This window comes from Toxorhynchites rutilus, chromosome 2 (assembly GCF_029784135.1).
Source record: "Toxorhynchites rutilus septentrionalis strain SRP chromosome 2, ASM2978413v1, whole genome shotgun sequence".
Lineage (NCBI taxonomy): Eukaryota > Metazoa > Arthropoda > Insecta > Diptera > Culicidae > Toxorhynchites > Toxorhynchites rutilus.
The window spans coordinates 338,024,429-338,050,537 of NC_073745.1; the positions used below are offsets into that span (position 1 = coordinate 338,024,429).

Here is a 26,109-nt window from a genome sequence, read left to right on the forward strand (position 1 = left end):
TTCCGGTTCATTGAAAACGGCACTGGAATACTGAAACGGAAACGGAACGCTCAACGCCGTGCAACGCTAAACGTCGCTCAACCGCTCTACGCCGCACAACGGTCAACGTCCAACGAAAACTAATGTTGCCTTTCCCGGATTCCTGGTTCATTTTTTTCCTAAATATGGAAATCAAACCCGTTTTCAATAAAAATTCACTGCAAGCGATGAAAATCAACTTAACGTTCGGAAACATTACGTACGAAGCGCACTGTCATTTAGCAACTGGTAATATTCGACCTTTTGCGTAGCAACATTGAATGTCACCAACTTTTTAGGAAATGTTCCTCTTCACGTCCCATTACGGCAGTTAAGATTCACACAGTTCATCTCTGTACCTATACATCGGACCGGGTATGGCTTCAACAATCCATTGGACTCTTGCTCACGAGCCTTGGTATATTTTGATTTAGTGATTAGCACAACTTCATTTAAAAATAATATTAGAAATATTATGTAGAGTAGACTGTACGAATTTTATTGAAGACGAAACAACAATAATGAGCCCTATTATAGAAATCGAGTGGATAAGATTTTTGCTCGTTAGCTCTATTTTATTATTATAGATACCGAGCAAAGTCGATGGGATCGACCGAGTAAAAGCTATCGGTGCAATTTTCATAATTTGTCGAGTTGTTTGGTTTGCTTGTTGCATATCTTCAGAGAATTTGTTTGGTTTGGTTTGGTTTCGGTTTCTAATATTTTTCTTTGGAAAAAGTTTCAGATACGCTTAAATATATGCAATTAGCTATAAATGAAGTTCGAGCTCGGTAAGAGATTGGGTCTGATCACGAAAGTCACTTCACGGTGAAAACGAAATGATTTGTATGCAAGGGTGACCGGAATAAATCGCCACAGTAAACAACTGCAACAGAAACAACCGCTTAGAAAAAGTGTAGTAGGCTAGAAATATTTGGCGCGGGAAAAACATCATGTGCCTCACATTTCTATTATAAATTTATTCTCTTGTTCTCGTTTTTCGAAATTTATTCTGAGGACAATGTAATGGGGACGAAGTCCCCATTTGGCGAGGATAAGGAATCGAGGCGGCCCATGCCGCCAAGATGACGCAATCCGAGTCCACCGCCGACCCGCCGTCGGAAGCGGCGGTGTCTCGCACGCAAACCTGGGATCCACTGATTGCCCGGTTAGTTTGAAACATAGGATACGATCCTTTAGCAATGTCCGACCGAGCTCTAGCGAGCGTCGGACGGTATACGTCTGCCCGGGGCGTTACGTTTGCCTGGGGCGATACGTTTGCCCGGTTAATTCTTGTTTTGAAATACAATACCGCGCCACAATATTTATAGCCTACTACACATTTTATAAGCGGTGGTTTCTGTTGCAGTCGTTTTCTGTGGCGATTTATTCCGGGAACCGTATGCAAGGTTATATACATTCATCTCGTTTTCACCGTGAGGTGACGTTCGTGTTCAGGCTCATTTTCTTGATTTACAAAAGACGAAATTTTGCTCGGTGTGATAGTGATAGTGATTATATCAAACTCTCGATTCGATTTACTCAACAGGGCCCAATAATAATGATTGTACGAGCCAGTTGGCTGTAAATGCTGGACCGAAGGTTTTTCTTCGCCGTCGAAAACGGCTGCCAAAAGAGCCAGTGAAATGGTAGCACTTAATAGAATTTGGCTATCTACAGCGCACAGTAGAACACTTACTGGCGGGGGAGGTAAATGTACTTCTGATTTCCCACTTTTTCACCAAAGTCGCGGACAAGCGCTTACTTTCGGTACTTTCGGAATTGGGAGATATTATCACAAAATGTTCTATTGTTCGAAAGACGACCGTGTTCTCGCAATGAGGAATATATTTGAACTGTCCTTTTTTGATTCGGGGTCAGTGGTCGATCTATATGACGCGATCGTTCGGGTTATCACGGTATTTCTCCTAATCTCTCTCTCTCTCTCGCTATTTTCATAGTATATAGCTGTAGCTTTAGGGTAATACTATTGATTGTTGCCTTATTGCTATGGTGTTGGGAATTATACTATAGGGCCTCAACAATGATGGATCAGTTATTTAAACTATGGTCTTGAAAAAGACCGTTTGGGTTAACTTTAACAGACGAATAAAGAAACACTTTGAGAATCAAACACTTAAGGATAATATTGAACACAACTGAATATATTTTCGAGATGCTAAACGTTCAATATTTGGATTTGTAGTCGATGGAGTCGATGATATTGGTAACGATCGTTTGTATGCACATATTTGTACGCGTTCGGCTCCTGTTTTACTGTACGACGAGATATTTTGCTGTTTGTGTCGTACACCTTGCATTTCGAATGAGAGGGAGTGGTTTGATGAGGTCAAAGATAGGGATGGGAAATTAGGTATGGGATCAATCGATCTAATAATTTAAAATGCACAATCAAACACTTTGGTATTCTATGTATTTATTAAAGATTGAAAAAGGAACATAAATTCGCTATTTGCATGCTCTCGGTGTAACGGTTTAACACGCGAACCTCTGCGTGCACTACACAACTCCGTCTCTAATATTCGTTACAAAATCGCGCTTAGGGCAATCACGTATTTTAATAATCATTTATGTCTCCAATCGGAGCGTTTTAGGCTGTCTATCCCTCGCTGAAAAACTAGAAAGCTTATCGACGTTGCTTACGTTGCTTATGTAAGACTAGCTTATCCTATCAAGAAAAAAACTGTGTTAAATATGTTTCGCGTACATACTACTGGACGTCTAAAATTGATTTTTTTTTGTTTATTATCGCGGTATAAAAATATGTTTTGATCCACTAGGAAAAAGTCGCTTCGTCTAATTTCACTTTGATGCCTATAAAAATAAGTATGCTTAAAATGGCTGCATTCTACTTTTGGTCTCACTATAATAGTAATTTGACAAATTCCAAAACTAGCATTACCCTCCTCCCGGCCCCCAGCTTTTAGTGCCCCCTGCCACGGAAGTACTCATCTATGCCGTAACCGAACAGCTCGAAGTCATACCGGTAGTACTCGTACAGCCCCCGCAGCTGGTCATCGCTCAGCTCGGAGAACAGTTTCAGCACCACGTCGTTCGTGTGGGCCCCCTTGCCGGCGTTTTTCCACTGGGGCTTAATCACATTACCCAGCTGGGCCGTCGAGATCAGATAGTTTTGGTCCTCCTCCAGTGTCTCGAACTTGGCTATCACATCGTAGTGGAAGAAACAGGGTGTGCAGAAATATGTCACCGGAATCCAGTGCATATCGATCTCCAAATGTGGATGGCGAGTCTCGTCTAGCATGTAGTTGACGAACTCGGGGAATGTAGGATACTTTTGGGTGCTCCAGGGCTGGGTGAATGAGAATGTTTAGTTTAAGTCAATATTTTGGTTATCGATCAATACCTGGCCCTTGATGAACTTGCGGTACTTTTGAATGATACGTATACCTAGTTTTTGATGGTGCGAGTTTGGTAGCGCGTATTGGATTTTATCCTTGTAAGCGCTGACCAGTCTTTCGAATGGATGTCGCACGATGACGAACGAAATCGAATTATTAATCGCCTCACGGAGCTGCAATGGTTTGAGTAGTTAGGTGAGGACGTAATTAACTATGCGAGGGACTTACCATTTCCACCGACGGGCGAGGATACTTTTGGCGTGCTAACTGCAACGGTACATCTTTGGTCTTTTTGAGGAACTCTGGTGTATAGCCTGCCAGCAGGTTAAAATTGTACATCCACGATGTAGAGGCAGCCTTGAATACGTTACACCACACCAGATGGTATTCTCGGTTGATGAGGTACTCCCAAGCCTTCGGTTTGTAATTAAGCTCTGCATACAACGGGGTGAGAAATTGGATGTAGAAGTTGATGAAAATGTTTTCGCCCCGTTTGCAATCGGTTGAAACAGGAAACCTGAAGTGTGCGGTAGAAAATAAAACAATAAAGCCATACTCACTCGGTTCATTTAATTTGTATTCCGAGCATTTTTCATGCATACGTGCCACCCGATTCTCCATCCGATGCTTCATGTAGTCCATGTCTATCAGATACTGGCTGCCCGTGCTGTTCTTAATGGCCGTATGCTGGTCGTGAGGCGGATACTTCCCGTACAGTTGCTTGTGATAGGCATTGCGACCGTGGTGCGGCTGTGGGGGCGGATGGTGTGCCGCATGGAATTGGAGCTGATGTCGGGTGCCATTAGTGTACTGAAGGAAACGGGAACGAAACAGGGATTCAACATTACTAGTCTCCATATATACATAAAATGCATGAAATGAATAGATATAAAATTTCAATCCGCATTCAAAAGCGGTTTGTATCGAGTTGATTTTTATCAGAGAGGCATTTACGATTACCAGGACGGCAGCTTCGAATGTGTTTCATTCATGATAATCGAACTTGAAATGAACAAAACACCACTTCGTGTCCGCCTGATGAATTAAATTGTTCTAGGAAGTGATTCATATGATTTTGATGTAACCATGCATGAGGAGAACACGTTGTGTGTTTGTTCAGCTCTTCCGTTGCCTCTTCCCGGTTTCATCAATTCTCAAACATTGCCGGTTTGCTTTCCAAGAAAAAGGAAAACCGATACTAGGTTTCATTCATGAGCAAATGTGTACATTTCCCTTTACACGAATAAGGGATGGCGCAGAATGCACGAGAGGAATGAGGTTAGCTTTTGTCTTACCAAAAATTGCTCGTATCGATTCTTGAACACGATGACACACATACGGCGTTGTGTAAATAAACCCACCACGATATTGGATACTCATTGAAACTTTCATCCGATACTGTTCTTCAGAAATTAGTCACTGAATGCAGTCTATCGGAACCATGCAAATAGTAATTTTAATATCATCTCACAAAAACGTGTGTGAGGGAAGGCTTCACAACAGCTGATTTGCAATTAACTGTTTCAAAACGAACGGTTGCATGAGAAACTTTGTTTTTAATCAATCAAATTATCGTCGACTCTCTCTACTTCTTCAATATGGCAATACAACGCGGACTCGATTATATACAGTCTCCGATTTCTTTTCACTATATCCTATATGAGGGGCTTAGAATGAAAGGGGTGTAAGTGATTTGATCGATTTCTCTACATCGACTTTCTCTTCTGGTCATAACTTTGCTGCAAATACATTCCCAGTTGTATTTGACAATGCGGAAGATAGGTCAGAACCTCATCTATCGGATTCTATAGCGAACTTAAATTGGAACTTTTCAGCAGTTGAGTTATTAACTAAAGAAAAAGTTGATGAAGAGAAATCGATCAAGTCACTTACCTCCTTTGCATATATAATCGAGTCAAAGAAATAATACTTTTTTTTTTGTTTTTATGCACATATTTTTCGTTTATTGAAAATAAAAGAAGAATTTAATTTTTGATTCCTGAAGTTTGCATCTCTTAAGTGTGCGGACTTCTCGAACCGCGAATTTGCTTGATTTGATGAACTTCAGGCACTCAGTTTCGATTTTGACATGTACGTCGAACGCTTATTGTTTAATCAATAGGCGTTATCGCAACAATTGGCTATCAACATTTTGCCTAATCATAAAATTGTATGCGTAGAAATTCAGTGAGCAGGAGATATGAAGGCATATCGTTCAATATAATCTTGAATAACCGAGTCAAAGCGTTGTGTTCGTACCCGCTTTTGTAATCCGTGTTAAGAAAACACTTTTCGAAATGCAAAAAAATATGCGTGTGCAGAAGTACCCCCGGCTTGCATGAATAAACAACTTCAACTTCTACTTTTTATATTATAGAGGCTTTAAACTTCAAAGTTCATTCGCCTCTAGTGTCTGCACGATTTTTTCAGGTTCCTATGTTTAAGAGACCATGTTGAGACAACATATTCTAGTCTGCACAAAGACAAGCGAGTACAAAAGTACTCGCAGTTTGCATCTATTTGCAATGTCGATTTCCCTAGACACCTTGGTTTTGAAGTCTGTGTTAGGGAAACACATTTCAGTCGGAACAAAAATACCCCCGACTTGCATGCATTTGCAATGTCAATTTCCCAACGCTCCATGGATTTTAAGTCTGTGTTAGAGAAACACATTTCAGACGGAACAAAAATACTCCCGACTTTCATATATTTACCATGCCCTATCAATTGATGCAAACATCTTTCCGATCCAGTAAGAAATGCTCGAGTTATAAGCATTCGGAATCTTTCATTTTTTCCTGCATATTCTGTGTTTAGATTTTCATTTTACCCCCATATACTCCGGTTAGACGTAGTCCCACGTCAAAAAAACTCACTGATGCGAACGACAGAAAAAAAATGTCAATTGTATATATCATTTTGACGTAGATCTACGTGGCTTAGTAAGAAAACATGAATGTTTGAAGGTATTGATAATAAAAAATAAAAAATCCAAATCCAACGACAGAAAAAAAATGTCAATTGTATATATCATTTTGACGTAGATCTACGTCCGACAGGAATATATGGGTATAGAATGAAAATCTATGCATTGAACATGTAGGAAATAATGAATGATCATAACTAGTCAATTACTTGATAGGTCACAAAGATGTTTGCATCAATTGATTGAAAATATTCCAACGTATTTATCACATTAAAAAAAAATCTCTAGATAAACTATTGTAAAATGTCAAGCATTATCTAAATCTCACGTTTCGATTGGCCCAATTCATGCTCCTCGAATTATACCGAACAAAAGGAGCAACTAGTCAGTTTTTTGCAAACAGTACCAAAAAAACAATTTATTTTCGTATAATATTTGGCTTCACTCTTGACGGCATCAGGCTCTCATAAATAGTTTTCTACATTTCATCCTTTGATCAAAATTTCATAAGTATTATAGTTTTTGAGTTATAAATTTTTTTAAAAAATAAAGAAAAAAAATTTGGCCTTTTTTCAAAAAGTAGTCTAATTCTTTTTCGAATACTTCAAGTGTGCAAAGTTGCCTAATCGTTTGACTGCCCGCCGATATGATGCAGCCAATGGTCAGTCGAGTTGGCATGATATTCGTCTTCTGTTCTAGGAATTTTTCGAATCTTATCTCGGATGCAACTGTACCGGGCCGGTTACCTCAAGTGCGATGACAACGGATAAAACCTTTTCGCCGTTGAGGATAGATTCCGCTTAGATATCGAGTAAATATGTGAATGTTGGACCGTGTTTGTTGTTACGCCATGAGAAAATGTCCTCCCCATCGAATCTATTCTTTCTATCATTGACAGCCCATCAAAACAACAATGTGTGCGTTATGCACAGTGCGTATGATGCGAAAAAGAAAACACAATCACTTTCCATCGAAAGGTCCGAAGAACGATGGAATACAGTAATGCTATTCAACATAAGCTCCGAGGTGATTTTGCTCTTGCACTTAATTTCAAGCGAAAAGGATAAATGTGACATCAAGAGAGACTGTTGACTTCTAGCTGGCTGAAGAAAAAAATGATTTGCTCCTCTCTCATCAGTGTACAGGAGCCTGATTCGTTGTGGTATATAAAAATTGTGCCTTGCGGCTACTTTACTTACTCGTTATTGACAGCATGAGTACGTAAAAATAAACAAAGATAGAACTAATATATAGGGAAGCGGCAATGCTTCCAATTTTTACTACAACTATCTTTCTGATTCTTATAGACTCGGAAATTACAAACAAAAGACAAATTTCTGCATACCTCGAGAAATACTAGAACAAATGGAACCAAAATTGGAATGTGAGGATTTAACAGTACAATAAATGATCCTCTTTCTTCTGGAAGGGAAAAATATCACACAATATCACAAAATATCACACATATTTCAACCAACAATTTTCCAATGAAACAAGACAATTGAAAAGTTTCAGAAATTTATGAAGGAAAATGGGAGGAACATGTTATTTACAAGTGATGGAAAATCTTAAACAAGAATTGTGTCTGAGAATAATTTGATATTATTGTGACGAGTTTTGGTAGAAGTACACAGGTCGGACTCGATTATCTGGAGTATTCATATTTTTTCACTCCGGATAATGAAATAAAAAAAAACATTTTTTCTCGATAAACATAATATAATTATGATTTGCACTTATTTTTTAAACGGTTTTATCTAGCTTGGACCCGTTCATATGTAAGACAATGTTACAATGTCTGTAGCGCTATACCACATTAATAGAAATTTAACCCCCTTCCTGTTGATCGATTGATCTGAAATTTGGAACACTTCTTCATCTCTGGTGTCATTATAAAACTACGTATTCCATGATCTTGAAAATCTAAGATGACGGCCTGTACAAAATGGCGGATTATGTACATATTTTCTCATAATCCTATCAATATGGATTTTCCCAAAACCTCATCAATATGGGTATCGAATTAAAGGGCTTGACAAATAGAACACAGCTATTTATGGAAAATGTAAATCAACGATGGAAGGCCTGTCGCCACGCTCCGGAAGGCCTGTCGCCACGCTCCGGAAGGCCTGTCGTCGAAAATTGCGACAAAATCGCTGAATTAGCCGAGAAAGACCTGCATAGTAGCAGCCGTAGCATCGGCCAAGAGCTGGGGATAAGTCATCAAACCGTTATTAACCATTTGAAGAAGCTTGGATTCACAAAGAAGCTCGATGTATGGGTGCCACACACGTTGACGCAAAAAACATCTTTGACCGTATCGACGCATGTGAATCGCTGCTGAATCGCAACAAAATCGACCCGTTTCTGAAGCGGATGGTGACTGGCGATGAAAAGTGGGTCACTTACGACAACGTGAAGCGCAAACGGTCGTGGTCGAAGCCCGCTGAATCGGCTCAGACGGTGGCCAAGCCCTCATTAACGGCCAGGAAGGTTCTGCTGTGTGTTTGGTGGGATTGTCAAGGAATAATCTATTATGAGCTGCTTCCCTATGGCCAAACGCTCATTTCGGACCTGTACTGCCAGCAACTGGACCGCTTGAAGGCAGCAGTCATGAAGAAGAGGCCATCTTTGATAAACAGAGGCCGCATTGTCTTCCATCAGGACAACGCCAGGCCACACACTTCTTTGATGACGCGCCAGAAGCTCCGGGAGCTCGGATGGGAGGTTCTTTTGCATCCGCCGTATAGTCCGGACCTTGCACCATGTGACTACCATCTGTTTTTGTCCATGGCGAACGAGCTAGGTAGTCAGAAGTTAGCCACAAAAGAGGCCTGTGAAAATTGGCTATCCGAGTTTTTTGCCAATAAGGAAGCGAGCTTCTATAACAGGGGTATTATGAAGTTGGCATCTCGTTGGGAACAAGTCATCGAACAAAACGGCGCATATTTGACTTAAAACAGATGATTGTAACTAATTTTATGAACAAATGAAAATTAAAAAAAAAAATGCCGCAGGACTTTTTTGACAGCCTAATATATAATCGCAATTTCACTTTCAACGTTAATTTTCGAATCCAATACATAATCGAATCACAAAAAAGCTATTTTTCTATTAATGTTTGACATTCATAGATTAATGAAAAAATGGTTTTCTTGAGATTCGATCATGTATAGGATTTGAAAATAATTGTTGAAAAAAATGGTCGACTATATATAATCGAGTCCGACCTGTATTACACAAATTAATCAAAATTTCGGAAAATCAAAAATAAAATACTCCGGATAATCGAATCCCGGATCGAGTCTCCGGATAATCGAGATCGACCTGTACTAGGAAACTCATAGTTAAAGGAAGTAGTAAAGGTTGGATTAGAAGATCAATCAATGAATAGTTCTGCAATTGGACTCATGAACATTGGCTTAGTAAGAAAACATGAATGTTTGAAGGTATTGATTACAAAAAATCCATTTTGGACGGGACGAAGTTTGCCGGGTCAGCATGAAAATTCGCTTGCATCAGAAATAGTTATTAATATTCAAGCTAAAGGGTGTGTCACATCAAATTGCATCACGGAAAAAACGCTGAAGAAATTTAATTTTTAGGAATTATATCTTCAGCTTTCGCTTATAATCAGATAAGAGTGTATAGATCACGTTGGCCATGCTTCACTGTCAATTTTTCGTAAATTTGGAAAAATGTCGTCGAACGAAAAAGAGCGGCGTGAATTAATCCTGTGCACTCATTTCGAGAATCCGGAGTTGTCACATCGGGACATCGGTAAGATGCTGGGAATCGTCCAATCCACGGTCAGCAGAGTACTAAAACGATACTTCGAGAACCTAACCATCGACCGGAAGGTGAAGAACGGCAAAAATGGATGCTCCGTCAGTGAAAAAGATCACAAGCACGTAGTTAAGCAGTTTAGACGTGATCCGAGAAGTTCGGTCCGGGATGTCGCCAATAAGCTGAATTTGTCAAGTTCATTCGTCCAGCGGACCAAGCAGCGGGAGGGCCTGCGTACATACAAGGTTCAGAAGGCTCCTAACCTCGACGAAAGGCATAACATGGTGGGGAAGACGCGATCCCGGAAGCTGTACACCGAAATGCTAACGAAGCCGCATTGCCTGGTAATGGACGACGAAACCTACGTCAAAGCGGACTTTCGTCAGCTGCCGGGCCTGTTGTTCTTCTCCGCAGAGGACAAATTCAGCGTTCCGGAGGAGATTCGCAAGCAGAAACTATCCAAAAAGTTTGCCAAAAAGTACATGGTGTGGCAAGCGATCTGCTCTTGCGGAAAGCGGAGCGCCCCCTTCGTGATGACCGGCACGGTAAACGGGCAGGTTTACCTTAAGGAGTGCCTACAGAAGCGCTTACTACCACTATTGAAGCAGCACGAGGGCCCGACCATCTTCTGGCTGGATCTCGCTTCGTGCCACTATTCAAAGGACGTGTTGGAGTAGTACGAAGCCAACGGGGTCACCTTCGTGCCAAAGGAAATGAACCCGCCCAACGCGCCGGAGCTTCGCCCAATAGAGAAATATTGGGCGATTATGAAGCAGGCCCTCCGGAAGAACTCAAAAGTTGTCAAATCGGAGGCGGACTTCAAGAGAAAATGGATTTCTGTTCAAAAAAAACTACAACCTGTCGTTGTACAGAACCTTTTGGACGGGGTAAAGAAGAAGGTGCGAGCATACGGGCTTGGGCTCGAAGTATGAACAAAAAGAAAATGCCAAAAGTTGTTTAATAGTTTTTATTTTACTGTCTAAAATTTTCAAAAGGATCGGTCTACTGGGCGAATTTCTACAGCGTTTTTTCCGTGATGCAATTTGATGTGACACACCCTTTATTTCATAGAACAAATTAAAGAAAAACGTAGTCCTTTGTCAAAAAATATCTCAAGTAGCCTCACGGTGCCGTATTTTCGGTATAAAGTCAATGGGCCTGATCACGAACATCACTGTCACAAACGCTTTCACGTCACTTATACTTCACTTATGTTTTAGAATGACAAGTTTGCGATTATACCTCGATGATTCGGTATTTCAATCCAACTATTGGAACTCATTCCATGAATCATTTGCTTGGTGCGTTAGTTTGCTGAATCAAACGCTGGTTCAAAGATGAGGAGGAATACTTGATTGCTCTTGAATAATGTAGTTGTTGAACATATGGGAGTGTAATTTTATTTCTTCTTTCTATAAATTACTCTAGAGATAAAGCATGACTATCATGAGTTTAATAATCGATATCTCGCATACTCTTGTACTCAGCTCTGTCCTACTCGTTTGAATAGTGAGAAGTATTTAGTATAGGTCAACGTTAGAATCATTTTTTAAGAACCGTTTCTACAATTTATATCTTCTATATCTCAGAATAAACCCGAATTTATCCATCTCATGATCAGTATAATCTGAGCTACTCCCATGTGAGATTCTGAAGTTTAATCCCCTTACCCTTCCCATTCTCGTATAATTTGATATACGGGACATGAGGTTTGATATAATTGTTTAAACAGAAACTGGTCAGTAGCGTCGGTCAGATGCATAATTTTCATATGAAACATCTGATGAGTTCCAAGGAATTTGCCAAAAGCAGAAAATGATGATTCTTTAGACGGATATCAAAATTATGGAAAAAGAACTAGAGAATAATTTGAAAATTATTAATTTGAAAGCTTCGAAATGATAAAGGGTGTGTCACATCAGTTTTTCCTTATTTGAAACTTAAATATTCTTTCATTCAAAGTATGTCTTCAAAACAATATCGTTGAAAATATCTATTACGAAAAACAAAAAATCAATGGTCTTATTCGATATAGCTATCGTCCTGATTCGGGCCTTGTCCACCAATTGCGAATGTTTGAATTACAAAAGCTCTTCAATGTTGGAAAAACATTACGGTTATTATTTTATATTCAACGATTGATTGTATTCGACATCCTCAGTGAAAACATCGATTGTGCAGATCTCCTTCTGCATATTCCAATAAACGTTCCTCAACGCAGCTGCGAATCTCCACATTAATTGCTGTTCCCGGACATAGAACATGCTATGGCTACAATAACCCATTAAGTTCCTGCCTCCGAGCCTTCAACAAATCTGCCAAATTTTTGATTTCAACATGACTAAAGATTGTTTTAAAGCTAGGATTAAGAAAATATCATAAGTATAACCAGTCTGTACGATACTCTCGAAGACGATGAATAAATAAATATTGAAAATATTAAAATATCAACAAATCAATATTATACATAATCAATCATAATGATCGTTTTGGGCCAGTGGCCTCCATTGCCATTTTATGGGGTTGCAACTCTCTGTTAGTCTAATCCTTAAAATAGAAACAAAAAAATTCTATTCATTTAGGACAATCGAAATTAAACCTTCCATCATTCTACGGGAGCTACATTGTTAGTCCTCAATTACAACCCATAGTGCATTTATCGAATCCAAAAAAAACAAATTTACGTCCTCTGGATACGTCAGGATTTCGTTCTAAAAATGCCACCAAGCGGGTAAATTGCTGCTTGTTTATCTTTTCTTTCTTAAAAAGCAAGACAAGATTCAAAATGATAGCAAAAAAGCTAAATAAATCCGAAATTAAACTTACTCCATTCCGCGTGACTAGCTTTCACCATCTAAAACACAAGTGACAAATATACTTGTTTTTCCCCGTGACGTGACAGGATCGTGGTATTCATAATAACACCGAGTTCATCAAAGTTGTCACGACGGATGAATTCTTCCGGATTCTACACACACGGTGGCAGCCGTAATAACGTTGTATATAATTCACTTCGTTTTCACCGTGAAGTGACGTTCATGATCAGGCCCAATGTCAGTTTTGTACGTTAGAGAAAAACAATTCCATTTTCGCGAAAAATTAAATCAGCCCATATTAAATGCCGAATGAAGTGGTCTTGTTCACAACTCGACGTGCTTCCACTTTACCGTGTTGATATAATTCGAAACGATTACGAGGTAAACGTCACGAAAAGCACGTGCTTGACACCCCCAAAGCCGACGGAATATCCTCCCTGGTTCTAATACAGATACACACGCCTAAGTCACTATAAAATTAAAGCGAAGCACGTTTACCGAGAACACCTATGTCAAGTGTTGCTCTGCTCTTTTATGCATCATCAGCAGAAAAAGAGTTGTGGTGTGAGGGGCAAACAGGGAAAGATTTATGGGGCGAACAGGTGAACTTTCTCGTCGACCGTACAGCTTTTTAAATGTATATTCACTTCCTCGTATCTTACTAGAATACTAGGTTATATGCAGCTGTAGCGGTGGATTCGAGTGAACGGCCCCATCCCTTAGTCCTGGCGGAGGCTATCCTACTCTTTCATCCAAAGTGGCTTTTCATGCCTACCACCCGATGGATGCTCAGCCTTTGTTTCTTCTCGAGAATCCACTTTCAAACCACTGTAAAAGTTGACGCTTGGGGCATCGTTGGGAAAGCTTTCAAATCAAAGTAAAAGCCAGCGGGAGTGGAGCTAGAGGTCTACCACTTGTTTTATGGGATTGGTGCTCGTTTCACTACTTTTGCCGTTCGTCAGCACAAAACTTTTGGATTGCTGAATATGCATTCAGCAATTGTGAAACACCTTTTGGGACGAATAAAAGTGGATTTCAACTCTAGTGTTCCAACGAACGGAAGGACACTTTCGATCAAGTTTACTCGACAGAGTATTCTAGCTAAACGAGGAAGCACGATTGTGGTAAAATAATTTTTTCATTCATTCAAATTACATTTTTTAAATTGGATTTCTTCGCTGAATCCAGAATAACAAAATGTTTGCTAATATTAGTGTGAAATTACAAACTCTCTTTAATTAGCTTCTGTTGAGTAAAGTTGCTATCGATGCGGGAGCTTTAATCTGCAATTCAAATGAGGGAAATTCATCCATGCTTTTATGTTCCCTCTCTATTTACGTTTGAATGGAAGCCGAGTCAACAGATCCCGATCCCGAGAAAAAGATTATACGTTTTTTTAGATGCTACATAACACTTGCAATCGTCGTTGTCGTCATTTATTTGTGGAAAAAAAAGTCGAGTAAAAAATCCTTCTGCGTTCCGTTTCATTTTGATACCAGAGCTAAGCTTTCTTTTCCTCAATACTCAGCAAGAAAAAATGGGAATTTTCTGGAACAAAAAATTCTTCGTTCATGAAAGGTTCGTTTCCACTTTTATTGTAATGCTAAAAAGCCCTTCCATCCATCACATCATTTTTTTCCACATTGCCAATCATTGATTTATGTAACCCATATCGGGCTATGTCAATATGATAAATAATCCCCTCATCAAATATTCAGTCGCCCACAACTGCATTTCCCATGCTCCGGGTGCAATCAAATAACAGAGAAAATCGATACCTCTCGGAGTAATATTGTGAGCTTATGATATATTTTCCGCACACAAAAAAAGCTTGGTTACAGAAAAAGGAGAGCTTCCTAAGTGCGGATATTGAATGTGCTTGTTGGCCACCTGCCAGACTTCTTGAAGCGGTGGCAGCGTTCTGGTCCACAGTTATTCATTTTCGCATAAGCATCACCGGCCGCCACTCTCCCAATGTGCACCATGTTTCCAGTTCGGATTTTTTTTTTGCACGAACAAATTGATCATGGCAGCAGCAGTGACCGGAAATATAGAAAGACTACCAGAAAAGCTGCAACATAAAAACGCAGAACTGGTCGCTGCTTATGCGGGCGCTACACGATTCGTCCAACGTTTCACTCGAATGTTGGACTCAAACATTTGACTCGATGAATCGACAAATGTTGTGACAAATGTGCTGCTACACGGTGAAGTGAATGTTCGATTCAATGCAATCGGTCCAAACAATCGGCGAGTATTTGGATCGAATGTTTATTGTTTTTATTTACCATCAAAAACGTTAGGAAACTGGATGACGATGCGAGTATTGAAATTGCTGCCGTAGCAATTTTACAGATATCGGGCTGTGAATTAAAAATGCTTGAAATCAACACTATTAATCTGCAATATTTTGTCGAATATTTCGAATTTTATGAATCAATTTCATAGTTCTTTCATCTAAAACTTGTAAACAAACCAATCTGTCAAATATATATTCGGACGAATCGTGTATCGGTGTATCGAATGTCGTCGAGTGTCGAATCAACGAATGACAAAAATCCTTTGACTCGTGCCACTCGCGTTGGAAGGTAATCCACAACGAACGGATTACCTTCCAACGCGAATATTCGACACTCGACATTGGAGGTTCGTAGCTTGTCAGTCGACTACACGATGCGTCGAATCATCGAGCGTCCAGCATTCGAGGGTGTTCGTAGCATCGTGTAGCGCTGGCTTTACGCTAGCATTTCTGTTCATTGGCTACAGTGGCTACAGTTCCGCATGAATGGGCAGAATGTTGGCTAGCTTCACAGTCGCCCTCATTTGAAATTATTTCTCGTTTGTACAGACATTGGGTATTCCAGAAAAAACAGGTCTTTACGGCGATTATTTCCGAACAAGATGGCTACATTTTTGAGGCCTTGAAATAAGCGAGAAGCAAACTGAGTGATGTTCCATGTGGAAGCATAATTTGAAATTTGATTCTTGGCAGATACACATTTTCCGTTTTTGTGTACACTACTATTTTTATTCATCACAAATGTCTTTCATCGTTCTCTTTCTTCAATCGCGCAATAAAAAACACTAATTTTCAATCATCTATTCCATCTAATCGGAGATAAAAATTATTTGCCTTTTTTCGAACTGTAGAACGTAAATCATCATCATATTTCAGGCTTCGGAATGAGGAAGTAGACACCTGACGGTTAGGAGACTTATTTAGATAATTTCAGGTTTGTTTTTCTAACCCCGATCTTATGCGCGAAGTCCCGAAATGAAAGTCCAGCGACGCCGTATCGTATAATCTCGACAAAAAATCAACATTAGAAATCTTCGCTTTTGTAAAAGAAAATTTAACAAGTCTCGCCCTTGTTGTAAGTCGGTTGTCAAACGATCTATATTGCTGGATAACATTCTAGTTCGCAGCTGTCACCAGATTGTTTTTTCCAAATTACGATATGGATAACTTATACTACAGAGTGACGCATAAGTCACGCAACGCTCTCTGAAGGAAAAAAAAGGAACGATCGCGCTGCAATAATCGAGCGTGTTGGTTCCTAAGCGGTTCAGTTGTTCGACTGCCGTTGTGGAGGTATATATACAGCATGGCGCATAAGTCACGCAACCGATTTGTACAAATATACCTCTGACATATATGTATTACCTCGAAACGAGTTGGAACCTGTCGTGTTGAAAAAAAAGAAGCAAACCGATTTTGCTGAAACTTGGGGTGTATTCTTCCTAGAGATACTCACTAACTTCTCTGAACGCGCCAATAGTGCCATCTGTCTGACATTGTACGGGCTCCTCAAACGATCCTCGTATATACATATACCGTACTTATCACTAGTATTACAATTAATGGCTTAGTTAAGAGTTTACAGGGATAAATGTTGAGATTTCGAAGCATAAATTTGAGAATGGCCAAATTTGGTCGCAGATTATTCAGAGGCACAGATTTCCAAAATGGGAAAGTTGAATACACATTTGTGTAGCATTGTTTTGAAGTTTGTTCAAATGTCAACATGACGTGTAAGCCCAGATTTTTTTTACGTTTTTTTTTTCACCGCGGTTTTTTTTTACGATTTTTTTACGGAGATTTTTCAATTAACGCGTGATCACTAATCCTGAGCAATATTACATCTCAAAAAATTTTTTTTGACACAATTGTATAAAGGATTCGATTGTATACAGTGAAAAGAAATCGGAGACTGTATATTAGGGTGCGAATGAAAATGGTCATTTCGAATTTCAGAAAGTTATTCCATAAAAAATGTCACCACCTCGAAAAAACACCTTATGCAAAATATCAGCTCAATCGGACTTAAGGGAGAGTGGCGCAAAGTGGTCAAAGTTTGAGTTTTTTGAAAATCGATAAATTACACAAGGGGGGAGTAAAGGAAATCGGGGTTTTCGAAAAAAAAATTGATGCCTAATGTCTTAAAATTGCATGAAACGTCGAGATCTAGTGTCATCTAAAAAAAAAAAATGTCTCAAAAATTGGCATTTTGGGACTTCGGTTTTTTTTCGGAGTACGAAACGAAAAGTATGGTTTTGAGTGCCAATAAAAATAGTTATCTCGATTTTTCATTCGGAAATTGCTACGAAATGTTGATTTGCACGATAATATACCCTATTCAAAATATTAGCTCATTCGGACTTCATTTACTGGTGTCACAAATGTTTAAATTTGAGTTTTTTTGAAAAACGAAAATCACCGAAAATCGAGGTCTTAAAAAAAATGATGCTAAATGTCATAAAATTGCATTCCTCGTGAAGGTTTACAGTTACCTCGATTTTTTTTTGTCAAAATAATGTTTTTTTGGCACTTGGTCGTAGTTTCGCCTGAAAAATCGATTTTTGATAACTTTTTTTTAGATAACTGTAAATCTCGACGTGTCATGCAATTTTAAGACATTTGGCATAATTTTTTTTTAAACCCCTATTTCCCGTGATTTTTCGGTTTTCAAAAAACTCAAATTTTCACGTCTGCGACACCAGTAAATAAAGTCCGAATGAGCTAACATTTTCCATAGGGTATATTATAGTGCAAATCAACATTTCGTAGCATGTTCCGAAATTTATTGGCACCCAAACCCATACCTTTCATTTCGTACTCCGAAAAAAAAGTCCCAGAATGCCAATTTTTTACAAAAAAAAAATTCGAGATGACACTAGATCTCGACGTTTCATGCAATTTTAGTTGAAATTCGGCATAGGGTGGTTTTTCGAGGTGGTGAACATTTTATATAGGGTAACTTTTTGAAATTTTAGGGTCGATTTTTCCCATACATTCATTGGCACCCTACTCTTTATACTCGAGTCCGTTCTGTAATTGATGTTTGTGACGGAACTTAGTGCATATGACGGAAATTAGAAGTCACGATTCTTACGTGGATTTTAGGTGACTTGATTCATACGAGGATTATCCAATTAACGCAATTTTCCATTACACGGATTTTCCAATCAACGCGGTATTTTTATGCGTTTTTTTACGAGGAAGGGGATAACGTAAAAAAACTGGGTTTTTTGAAAAATTCATTCGTTTGTGCGCTCAAGAGATCTCACCGACAAGCAGAAAGTAGCTGGAGTTAAAAGATATTGTAGATGGTTCGCGGGTTGTGTCCTCACTTCGGATGATAAATTGTTTTTGCTATAGGATCAAAATAATCAGCAGAATGCCAATCAACCAACCAACCAACAAAAAGTGGTTCACGCAACAAAGTAGAAAAAAAACTCCTTCAGTTGAGTTGAATTCCGAACAAGGTTAGGCCGTTCACTTGTTTCTCACCCAAGATCCGCTCTTCCCCTTTGATGAATCCTGATCCGTTGTCGAGCGTCTTTTTCTGAGTCTGGAGAAAACACTTGAGCGGGATCCCACCATCGAGGAACCTTACTGCCGCTTCATGCATGAATACACCAGCTTCAGTCACAAGAAAAGAATCTCCGATCCAATGGATGACACCAAAGCCCACAACTACCATCCACTCTATGCTGTATTTAAGGAGCCTAGCTCAATTATAAAAATTAGAGTGGTTTCCGATACGTCTTGTCGGACAACGTCCGGATATTCCATGGACAACAAGCTACTATTTGAGCTTTCTGCTCAACAGAGTCCATACAATGTGCGTTTGAGGTATGAAACAATTAGACAGATAGTGGCCTTTCATCTCAAGGCTTCCTCAAGATTCCCGAAATCATCGCCATCATGGTCTGGCCCGCTAAAAGGTGGACCTCAAATCTTTTTGGCACATCTGACGATACGGGATTTGAGTTGTTGAGCTGTGGTGGCTTCTCAATAATTTTCGTACACCGACTGGTACACTATGGACCAATATGACTCAATTGGCTGCGCCTGGGATACGTTCGGGAGATCCGGACAGAACACAACATCTTCATTCTTATGGTGTTTTTTTGGCATAAGCGTAAGCAGTCTTTCGTATAGTCACCTCCGATTTCGGATGCCTATCCAATTCCCATCCCAGGGTTCTCCAATTAAATCCAATTTGTATGGCACCCATTTTCCTAGTTTTTGGATATAGATTTCCATTTCTCTCAAATAATAACCAATTGCTTTTCGAGACACATTCAGTGTTTCTGTCAATTTTGTTGCAGTGGATTGCGTCGGATTGGTGCGATTGAACAAAAATTTCTGGAATCCACCAAGAAATGACTGAGCAGTGAGCGCTCAAAGTTGGCCATGTTTATCAGCTTCCACAAGCGAAGTGACCGATATTTAGTTTTCCAATGTTCCCAAAAACTGGAACTTGGACGTCAGAACTGTTGGAGACTTCACGAGCATAATACGTCGTTTTACCAGATGTGTAAGTCAAAATTGTCCGGTTGATGTTTTATATTTTCAAATTTGTAGTTGGCAGGGTTGTACGCGTTCCTTCAATTTGACATATGTTTTTTTCATTTGAAAGTAAACTTCAAACATGTCATTCTGCAAAAAAAAAACAATAAAGTAGCTCCTGAAACCGGAAGTAACGGTGAATACAGATCGTTACCGACGGCAAATGATACATTTGAACTTTGCATTGATGGAAAAAGGCTGGAATGGATCCGAAGACGCGGAAAAGTGATATTACCGCCGTCAAGGCGTAAAGGACGCAAGTAAACCTTTTAACCGGCGTTATCCTATCCGCCGTATTCTCCAGATATGGGTCCATCAGATTATCATCTTTTGCTTCGATGGAACATGCACTTGCAGAGCAGCGCTTCGACGAATTTAAAGATGTCAAAAATGGATCTGCGAATGGTTTTTATCGAAACAGAAAAGTACAGTCTGGAAGGAATCCACAATTTGCCTTAGAGATGGACGAAATGTGAAGAATCAAGTAGAGGTTACTTCAAATGAAAGTATTTTGTGGTTTTCCTGAAAGTATTAAATTCATCGAAAAAAATTTGACAATTTCAACTCAACAATGGTACACGTCTTTAGGTGACACGACAATGTTTGGCCAAATATTCAACACGATCGATAAAGTAACAGTATAGATGTCAATGTGTGGTCACATGTGACTTAGTCATTGTAGATTCAACAGCCGCAAATATTATTTTGACGACGTATAAAAAATGTATGTGTAATCGTTAGTAAGTTTTATTGCTTAAAATGATGATTACTAGATACTAGATCAAGTCATTTTTACTGCTTTTCAATTTCAATTAGAAAAATAATGATGACACATTATGACATAATTTCTTAAAAATATGCGACTTTTTGTACAACTTATTAATCAACGTATTAACGTATTAATCAACAACGTAGCTTTTCTAGAAATTATGTCATAATTATTTTTTCTAATTGAAATTGAAAAGCAGTCAACTTGCTTGGGCGATCTGGTGTTAAGCTTAGGCGTAAATTTTCTGTGGAATTCACATCATACGCAAAGTATTGTTCTAGAATCTAGATCGTCTTCAAATACAAATACGAAAACACTTAGTATAGGCTAGGAATTGCATGTAATTGTTTTATTCAATGATTCAAATTAAACACAAGAATTCCCTGGAGTTTGGAGGTTTGAGGTTACTCGATCCGAGAAACAGGTCCCAAACTCAATGTTTTCGTTCATTTCGATCAATTAACTACTGTGAGAGGTTCAAAAGTATTCTGCTTCTTCCCAATAAACCAATGATTCCAAACATTCGATAAAACATATATGATTGTTACCAGTTGAATCGATTTTATCAGTGAATACTATTCTTCCACATGAACGGTCTCTTTCATTAGACATAATTGAGGAGGCTATCGAATAAACTAGCCAATTATTTCCCAATTTCGCCCGAACCCGTTATTAATCATCATTTCTGTCGCAGCTTCCCGCAGTACGAAAGGTCATGGTGACTTATAATTGGATGTTTTCCAATTAATTTTTCCTTCTACTTCCCTGCACGATATCCGTTGGGAGAGTCGTACAACTGGGGCGGGAAATGCGTTGGTAATTTGAGATTCTACGTATAGCTTAACACATATTTGTGTGCACACAAACACATACTCGTGTATACTTACATTGTACGCCCTGAATCGATACAGATGATCCGAGGTGACCAGATAGAGCACCGTAAACGGGATGATTGAGAGTGTGGCGAAAAACAAAAACAAGCGCCTAACGATGCGACATTTCGGTCTGTTGACTCCTTTCATCTAGAAAACTGCCACCGATGATGCGAGGCCACTCGGGCTATCCATTAATAACAGCCCAGTTTATTGGATGACTGTGATTTCGCGATCAATTTGTAGCGCTTCTCACTGTCCGCTCGGCCTGGTAATGAATTGAGTCCATCTGGGCTTACACTGCACTACTAGTAATTGGCATCAATTGATGTGTTTCACTGAACCATACACTGGCGATGAGTTTGTCCCGGATTGTTGCTACAAGGAGGACGATCCACCGCTGACGGAAGGTAACTGCTTGCCTTTTTGCATTCAAAACAGCGTCCCACTCGGCCGGTGCCCTACACTGCGCGGTATCACCATCTAAGTGCTGCTGGATGTGAAGTAGGCATGCTGTTTAGTTTAGTAGTTAATATCAATTGACTAGTCGTTTAGCACACTAAATCTGACCCGCGTGCTCGTGATTCATTGTTCGGTGGCGAAGTCAGGGTTGGATCGTGGGCTGGTTTGATTGCGAGCCATGATTGAAAAAAGAATCAAACTAGTGTGTGGGAGTTCAAATTGTAAAGTAACCCCCATTAGAATTACGTTTCAAGTGATTTTTTATTTAGATCGCATAATCACATCCCTGTCAAAACTGACATGTGACATAAGATAGCCTAACAGAGTAGTTAGTATATACGCGCATATGAGGGCGGGATATTTTTCCCACTAAGCCGTGATGATGCCGTGTTGTAGCATTCGCGTTTATTTGCTTAGAATATGTCTGGAATACACTTAGCTAATCATTGCTGATTATGGTAATTTGCCACGGTTCGCGAGACCGGTTCTGATTTTACCCGTATGGTTGAAATTCTGATGCGCTTTGCTTATCAGAGCACCCGTTTAGCACTGGTAGCAAACGAAGCAGGGTTGTCATATATTAAATGACTCCGTTATTGCTTCTATCAGCTTCGGCATAATGGAACATTATTCTCTGTGATACTTTTCCAATCACTGGAGCAAACTTGAATTGTTTGTCATATCATACATTCATTGCTAATTGGGGTTTTTCACGGCAGGGAACAATGGGATGCAGCAATTAGCTATCTATTTAATTGCAATTCGAGTGTACTCTCATTGATTGAAATACGAGCTCAATCCAGCGTGACGTGACAACGTTTAGACTTACAATAGACACGTTATTACACATTATCATGTATGAATCCGATGATTTGCAAAAAATAAACGGCGACTTCGTAAATATTTGACAAATTCCTACAAGAGTCGTCAGTTGGAGAATATTTTTTAGTTAGATCCGTTTGATGCCAAATAAATACTCTAGTGACGTGACAACTTCTGATTACTTTGGTTTTTAGAAATATACAAAACAACTTTATTCTTTGATTAGTTAGCAATACATGAAAAACAAAATTTTTATTTTCTCAAAAAGTGTGCAAAAACCGTGTAAATATCGACATGCATTTTGTAGATTAACAATGCGTTATGAGCGGAAATATGTTCTCCAAAGCGTTATCACGTTGCTAAATCGACAGTGTATATTAATTAGAAATTTTAGTGTATTAATGCAGGCCTGATTTCTACACTATTTTTTGCTAGTTTTATGCTCATTATTGTCCTGATTTTTTCCTACTCCCTTGTAAATAAATAGGTGCTCTCTCGGGAAGGAGAAGCTTTCAAGAGAGCATTAGCAGGGTACACTCTAATGCAGCTGGCTCTTATGGTCTCTGGTGTTCTTCCAAACTTTTTTTTATGACAAAAATCTAAGAAATAATTTCCTTTTTTTTTTGACGTCAAACGATTTCATGTAATGGTGCTAAATCAGAAAAGAGGGTACTTTCCATGAAATAGAAATAACAAATGCAGCGTTCGTTCTACGGACAATGCTGATAGAGAGAGTATTGCAAATTAGGCTCCACTCGTTTTCATTTTATTGTGTATAAAGGGTGTGTCACATCAAATTGCATCACGGAAAAAACGCTGTAGAAATTCGCCCAGTAGACCGATCCTTTTGAAAATTTTAGACAGTAAAATAAAAACTATTAAACAACTTTTGGCATTTTCTTTTTATTCATACTTCGAGCCCAAGCCCGTATGCTCGCACCTTCCTCTTTACCCCGTCCATAAGGTTCTGTACAACGTCAGGTTGTAGTTTTTTTTTGAACAGAAATCCATTTTCTCTTGAAGTCCGCCTCCGATTTGACAACTTTTGGGTTCTTCCGGAAGGTCTGCTTCATAATCGCCCAATATTTCTCTATTGGGCGAAGCTCCGGCGCGTTGGGCGGGTTCATTTCCTTTGGCACGAAGGTGACCCCGTTGGCTTCGTACTACTCCAACACGTCCTTTGAATAGTGGCACGAAGCGAGATCCGGCCAGAAGATGGTCGGGCCCTCGTGCTGCTTCAATAGTGGTAGTAAGCGCTTCTGTAGGCACTCCTTAAGGTAAACCTGTCCGTTTACCGTGCCGGTCATCACGAAGGGGGCGCTCCGCTTTCCGCAAGAGCAGATCGCTTGCCACACCATGTACTTTTCGGCAAACTTGGATAGTTTCTGCTTGCGAATCTCCTCCGGAACGCTGAATTTGTCCTCTGCGGAGAAGAACAACAGGCCCGGCAGCTGACGAAAGTCCGCTTTGACGTAGGTTTCGTCGTCCATTACCAGGCAATGCGGCTTCGTCAGCATTTCGGTGTACAGCTTCCGGGATCGCGTCTTCCCCACCATGTTTTGCCTTTCGTCGCGGTTAGGAGCTTTCTGAACCTTGTATGTACGCAGGCCCTCCCGCTGCTTGGTCCGCTGGACGAATGAACTTGACAAATTCAGCTTATTGGCGACATCCCGGACCGAACTTCTCGGATCACGTCTAAACTGCTTAACTACGCGCTTGTGATCTTTTTCACTGACGGAGCATCCATTTTTGCCGTTTTTCACCATCCGGTCGATGGTTAGGATCTCGAAGTATCTTTTTCTCTCTGACCGTGGATTGGACGATTCCCAGCATCTTACCGATGTCCCGATGTGACAACTCCGGATTCTCGAAATGAGTGCACAGGATTAATTCACGACGCTCTTTTTCGTTCGACGACATTTTTCCAAATTTACGAAAAATTGACAGTGAAGCATGGCCAACGTGATCTATACACTCTTATCTGATTATAAGCGAAAGATGAAGATATAATTCCTAAAAATTAAATTTCTACAGCGTTTTTTCTGTGATGCAATTTGATGTGACACACCCTTTAAATAAGCTATTCGCGAATTACGATTCATCAGTGATCCAACTCAAGGCCGAGAAAGTTAGTTTAGTTTTCCAAATTGATCTTTTTCAAGGCCAGTTTTGATTGAACTGAGAAATTTCAAAGCTGTTATAATTCAAACCATTATGATCATCATCATTCAAAAATGAGGAAAGCAGATCAGCAGTGAATGAATAGTTGAACTCGATTAAAGATGTATTTACTCTAGTTTTACCCTTAAAGTTGATTCTACTTTATATATGTCGAGCAAAACATGTATGAAATCTTATTATACAGCCATTCCATGCCAAACTGATATAGTGGTTCTCAGATTTTCGTCAAGAGTGGGAATTTTGTTCTTCATCGCAAAACATTACACTTGAAATTTTTATATTTTTTGAGGGGGTGCCATTTTAGGTGGTCCGGAAAATCAAATTTTTTCCACTTATTCTCAAATTTTTTTTTCCTAAAATTTGGATTTTCGTTTTAGTAATTATTGATTGAGTAAGTTTTTCATAGTTTTTTTCGGTTTGAGATAGAGGATGTTATATATTTTTAATTTTTTTGTTGAAAGCTGAGGGTTTTTTTACATAATATTTCCGAAAATCAGAGAGGCGTTATTTCTAGTTTTTGAGTTATTATTTTGCAAATTTAACATGTTTTAAGTGTTCGTTCAATATTCATATGTTACTAGACTAAACCTATACGAAGGTTCTTATGATAGTTAGAGACCGCTCCCCCTCTCTAAGGGGGTCTGCCATACAAATGGAACACAAATTTCTGCATAACTCGAAAACTAATCAAGCAATTGGAGACAAATTTGGCATGCGAAGGTTTTAGGGGGCGCGAAACGTTCCTATGGTGAATGGACACTCCTCTCTCTCTCTCTAAGGGAGGGCTACCATACAAATGAAGCACAAATTTATGCATAACTCAAAAACTAATCAAGCAAACGGAACCAATTTGGAATGTAGAGGTTTTAGGAGGCAAGAAACGTATCTAAGGCAGTTCAACATTTCTTCAGGGGCTTCTATACGAATGAAACACAAATTTCTGCATAACTCGAGAACAAATGAAGCAAATGGAACCCAATCTGGCATATGGAGGTTTAGGGGGCAATAAATGTTTCTGTGGTAGTTTGACACCCCCCAGGTTTCTCAAAGAGGAGGCTGCAATACAAATGAAACACAAATTTCTGCATAACTGGATAAAATGGATGCCAAATATGGCATTTGGAGATTTTAGGGGGCAACAATTGTTTCTATGGTGGCTTGAAACAATTGTTTCTAAGGGGGCGCTGCCATAGAAATGAAATACAAATTTCTGCATGACTC

At 39.4% G+C, this 26,109-nt stretch overlaps 2 protein-coding genes across 13 annotated transcripts in view; one reads left to right on the forward strand and one right to left on the reverse strand.

Annotated features, from left to right (window-relative positions):
* LOC129765269 (uncharacterized) overlaps positions 1-26,109 on the forward strand; it is a 47,976-nt gene that overhangs the window by 3,389 nt on the left and 18,478 nt on the right. The gene's annotated exons all lie outside the window — the stretch shown is intronic.
* LOC129765270 (carbohydrate sulfotransferase 11) overlaps positions 2,439-26,109 on the reverse strand; it is a 40,016-nt gene continuing 16,345 nt past the window's right edge. For 4 of the 11 annotated variants that reach the window (XM_055765406.1, XM_055765404.1, XM_055765398.1 and 1 more), the window contains exons 2-6: positions 21,439-21,913; positions 3,959-4,208; positions 3,627-3,832; positions 3,404-3,571; positions 2,439-3,349 (exon numbers count right to left, since the gene is read on the reverse strand). In XM_055765406.1, the coding sequence (XP_055621381.1) occupies positions 2,963-3,349; positions 3,404-3,571; positions 3,627-3,832; positions 3,959-4,208; positions 21,439-21,573 (1,146 nt within the window). In that variant the 5' untranslated portion in view covers positions 21,574-21,913 and the 3' untranslated portion in view covers positions 2,439-2,962. Of the gene's footprint in view, positions 3,350-3,403; positions 3,572-3,626; positions 3,833-3,958; positions 4,209-4,693; positions 4,846-21,438; positions 21,937-26,109 lie in introns of those variants that run through there. The other 7 variants (XM_055765402.1, XM_055765401.1, XM_055765397.1 and 4 more) reach the window with 3 other exon arrangements.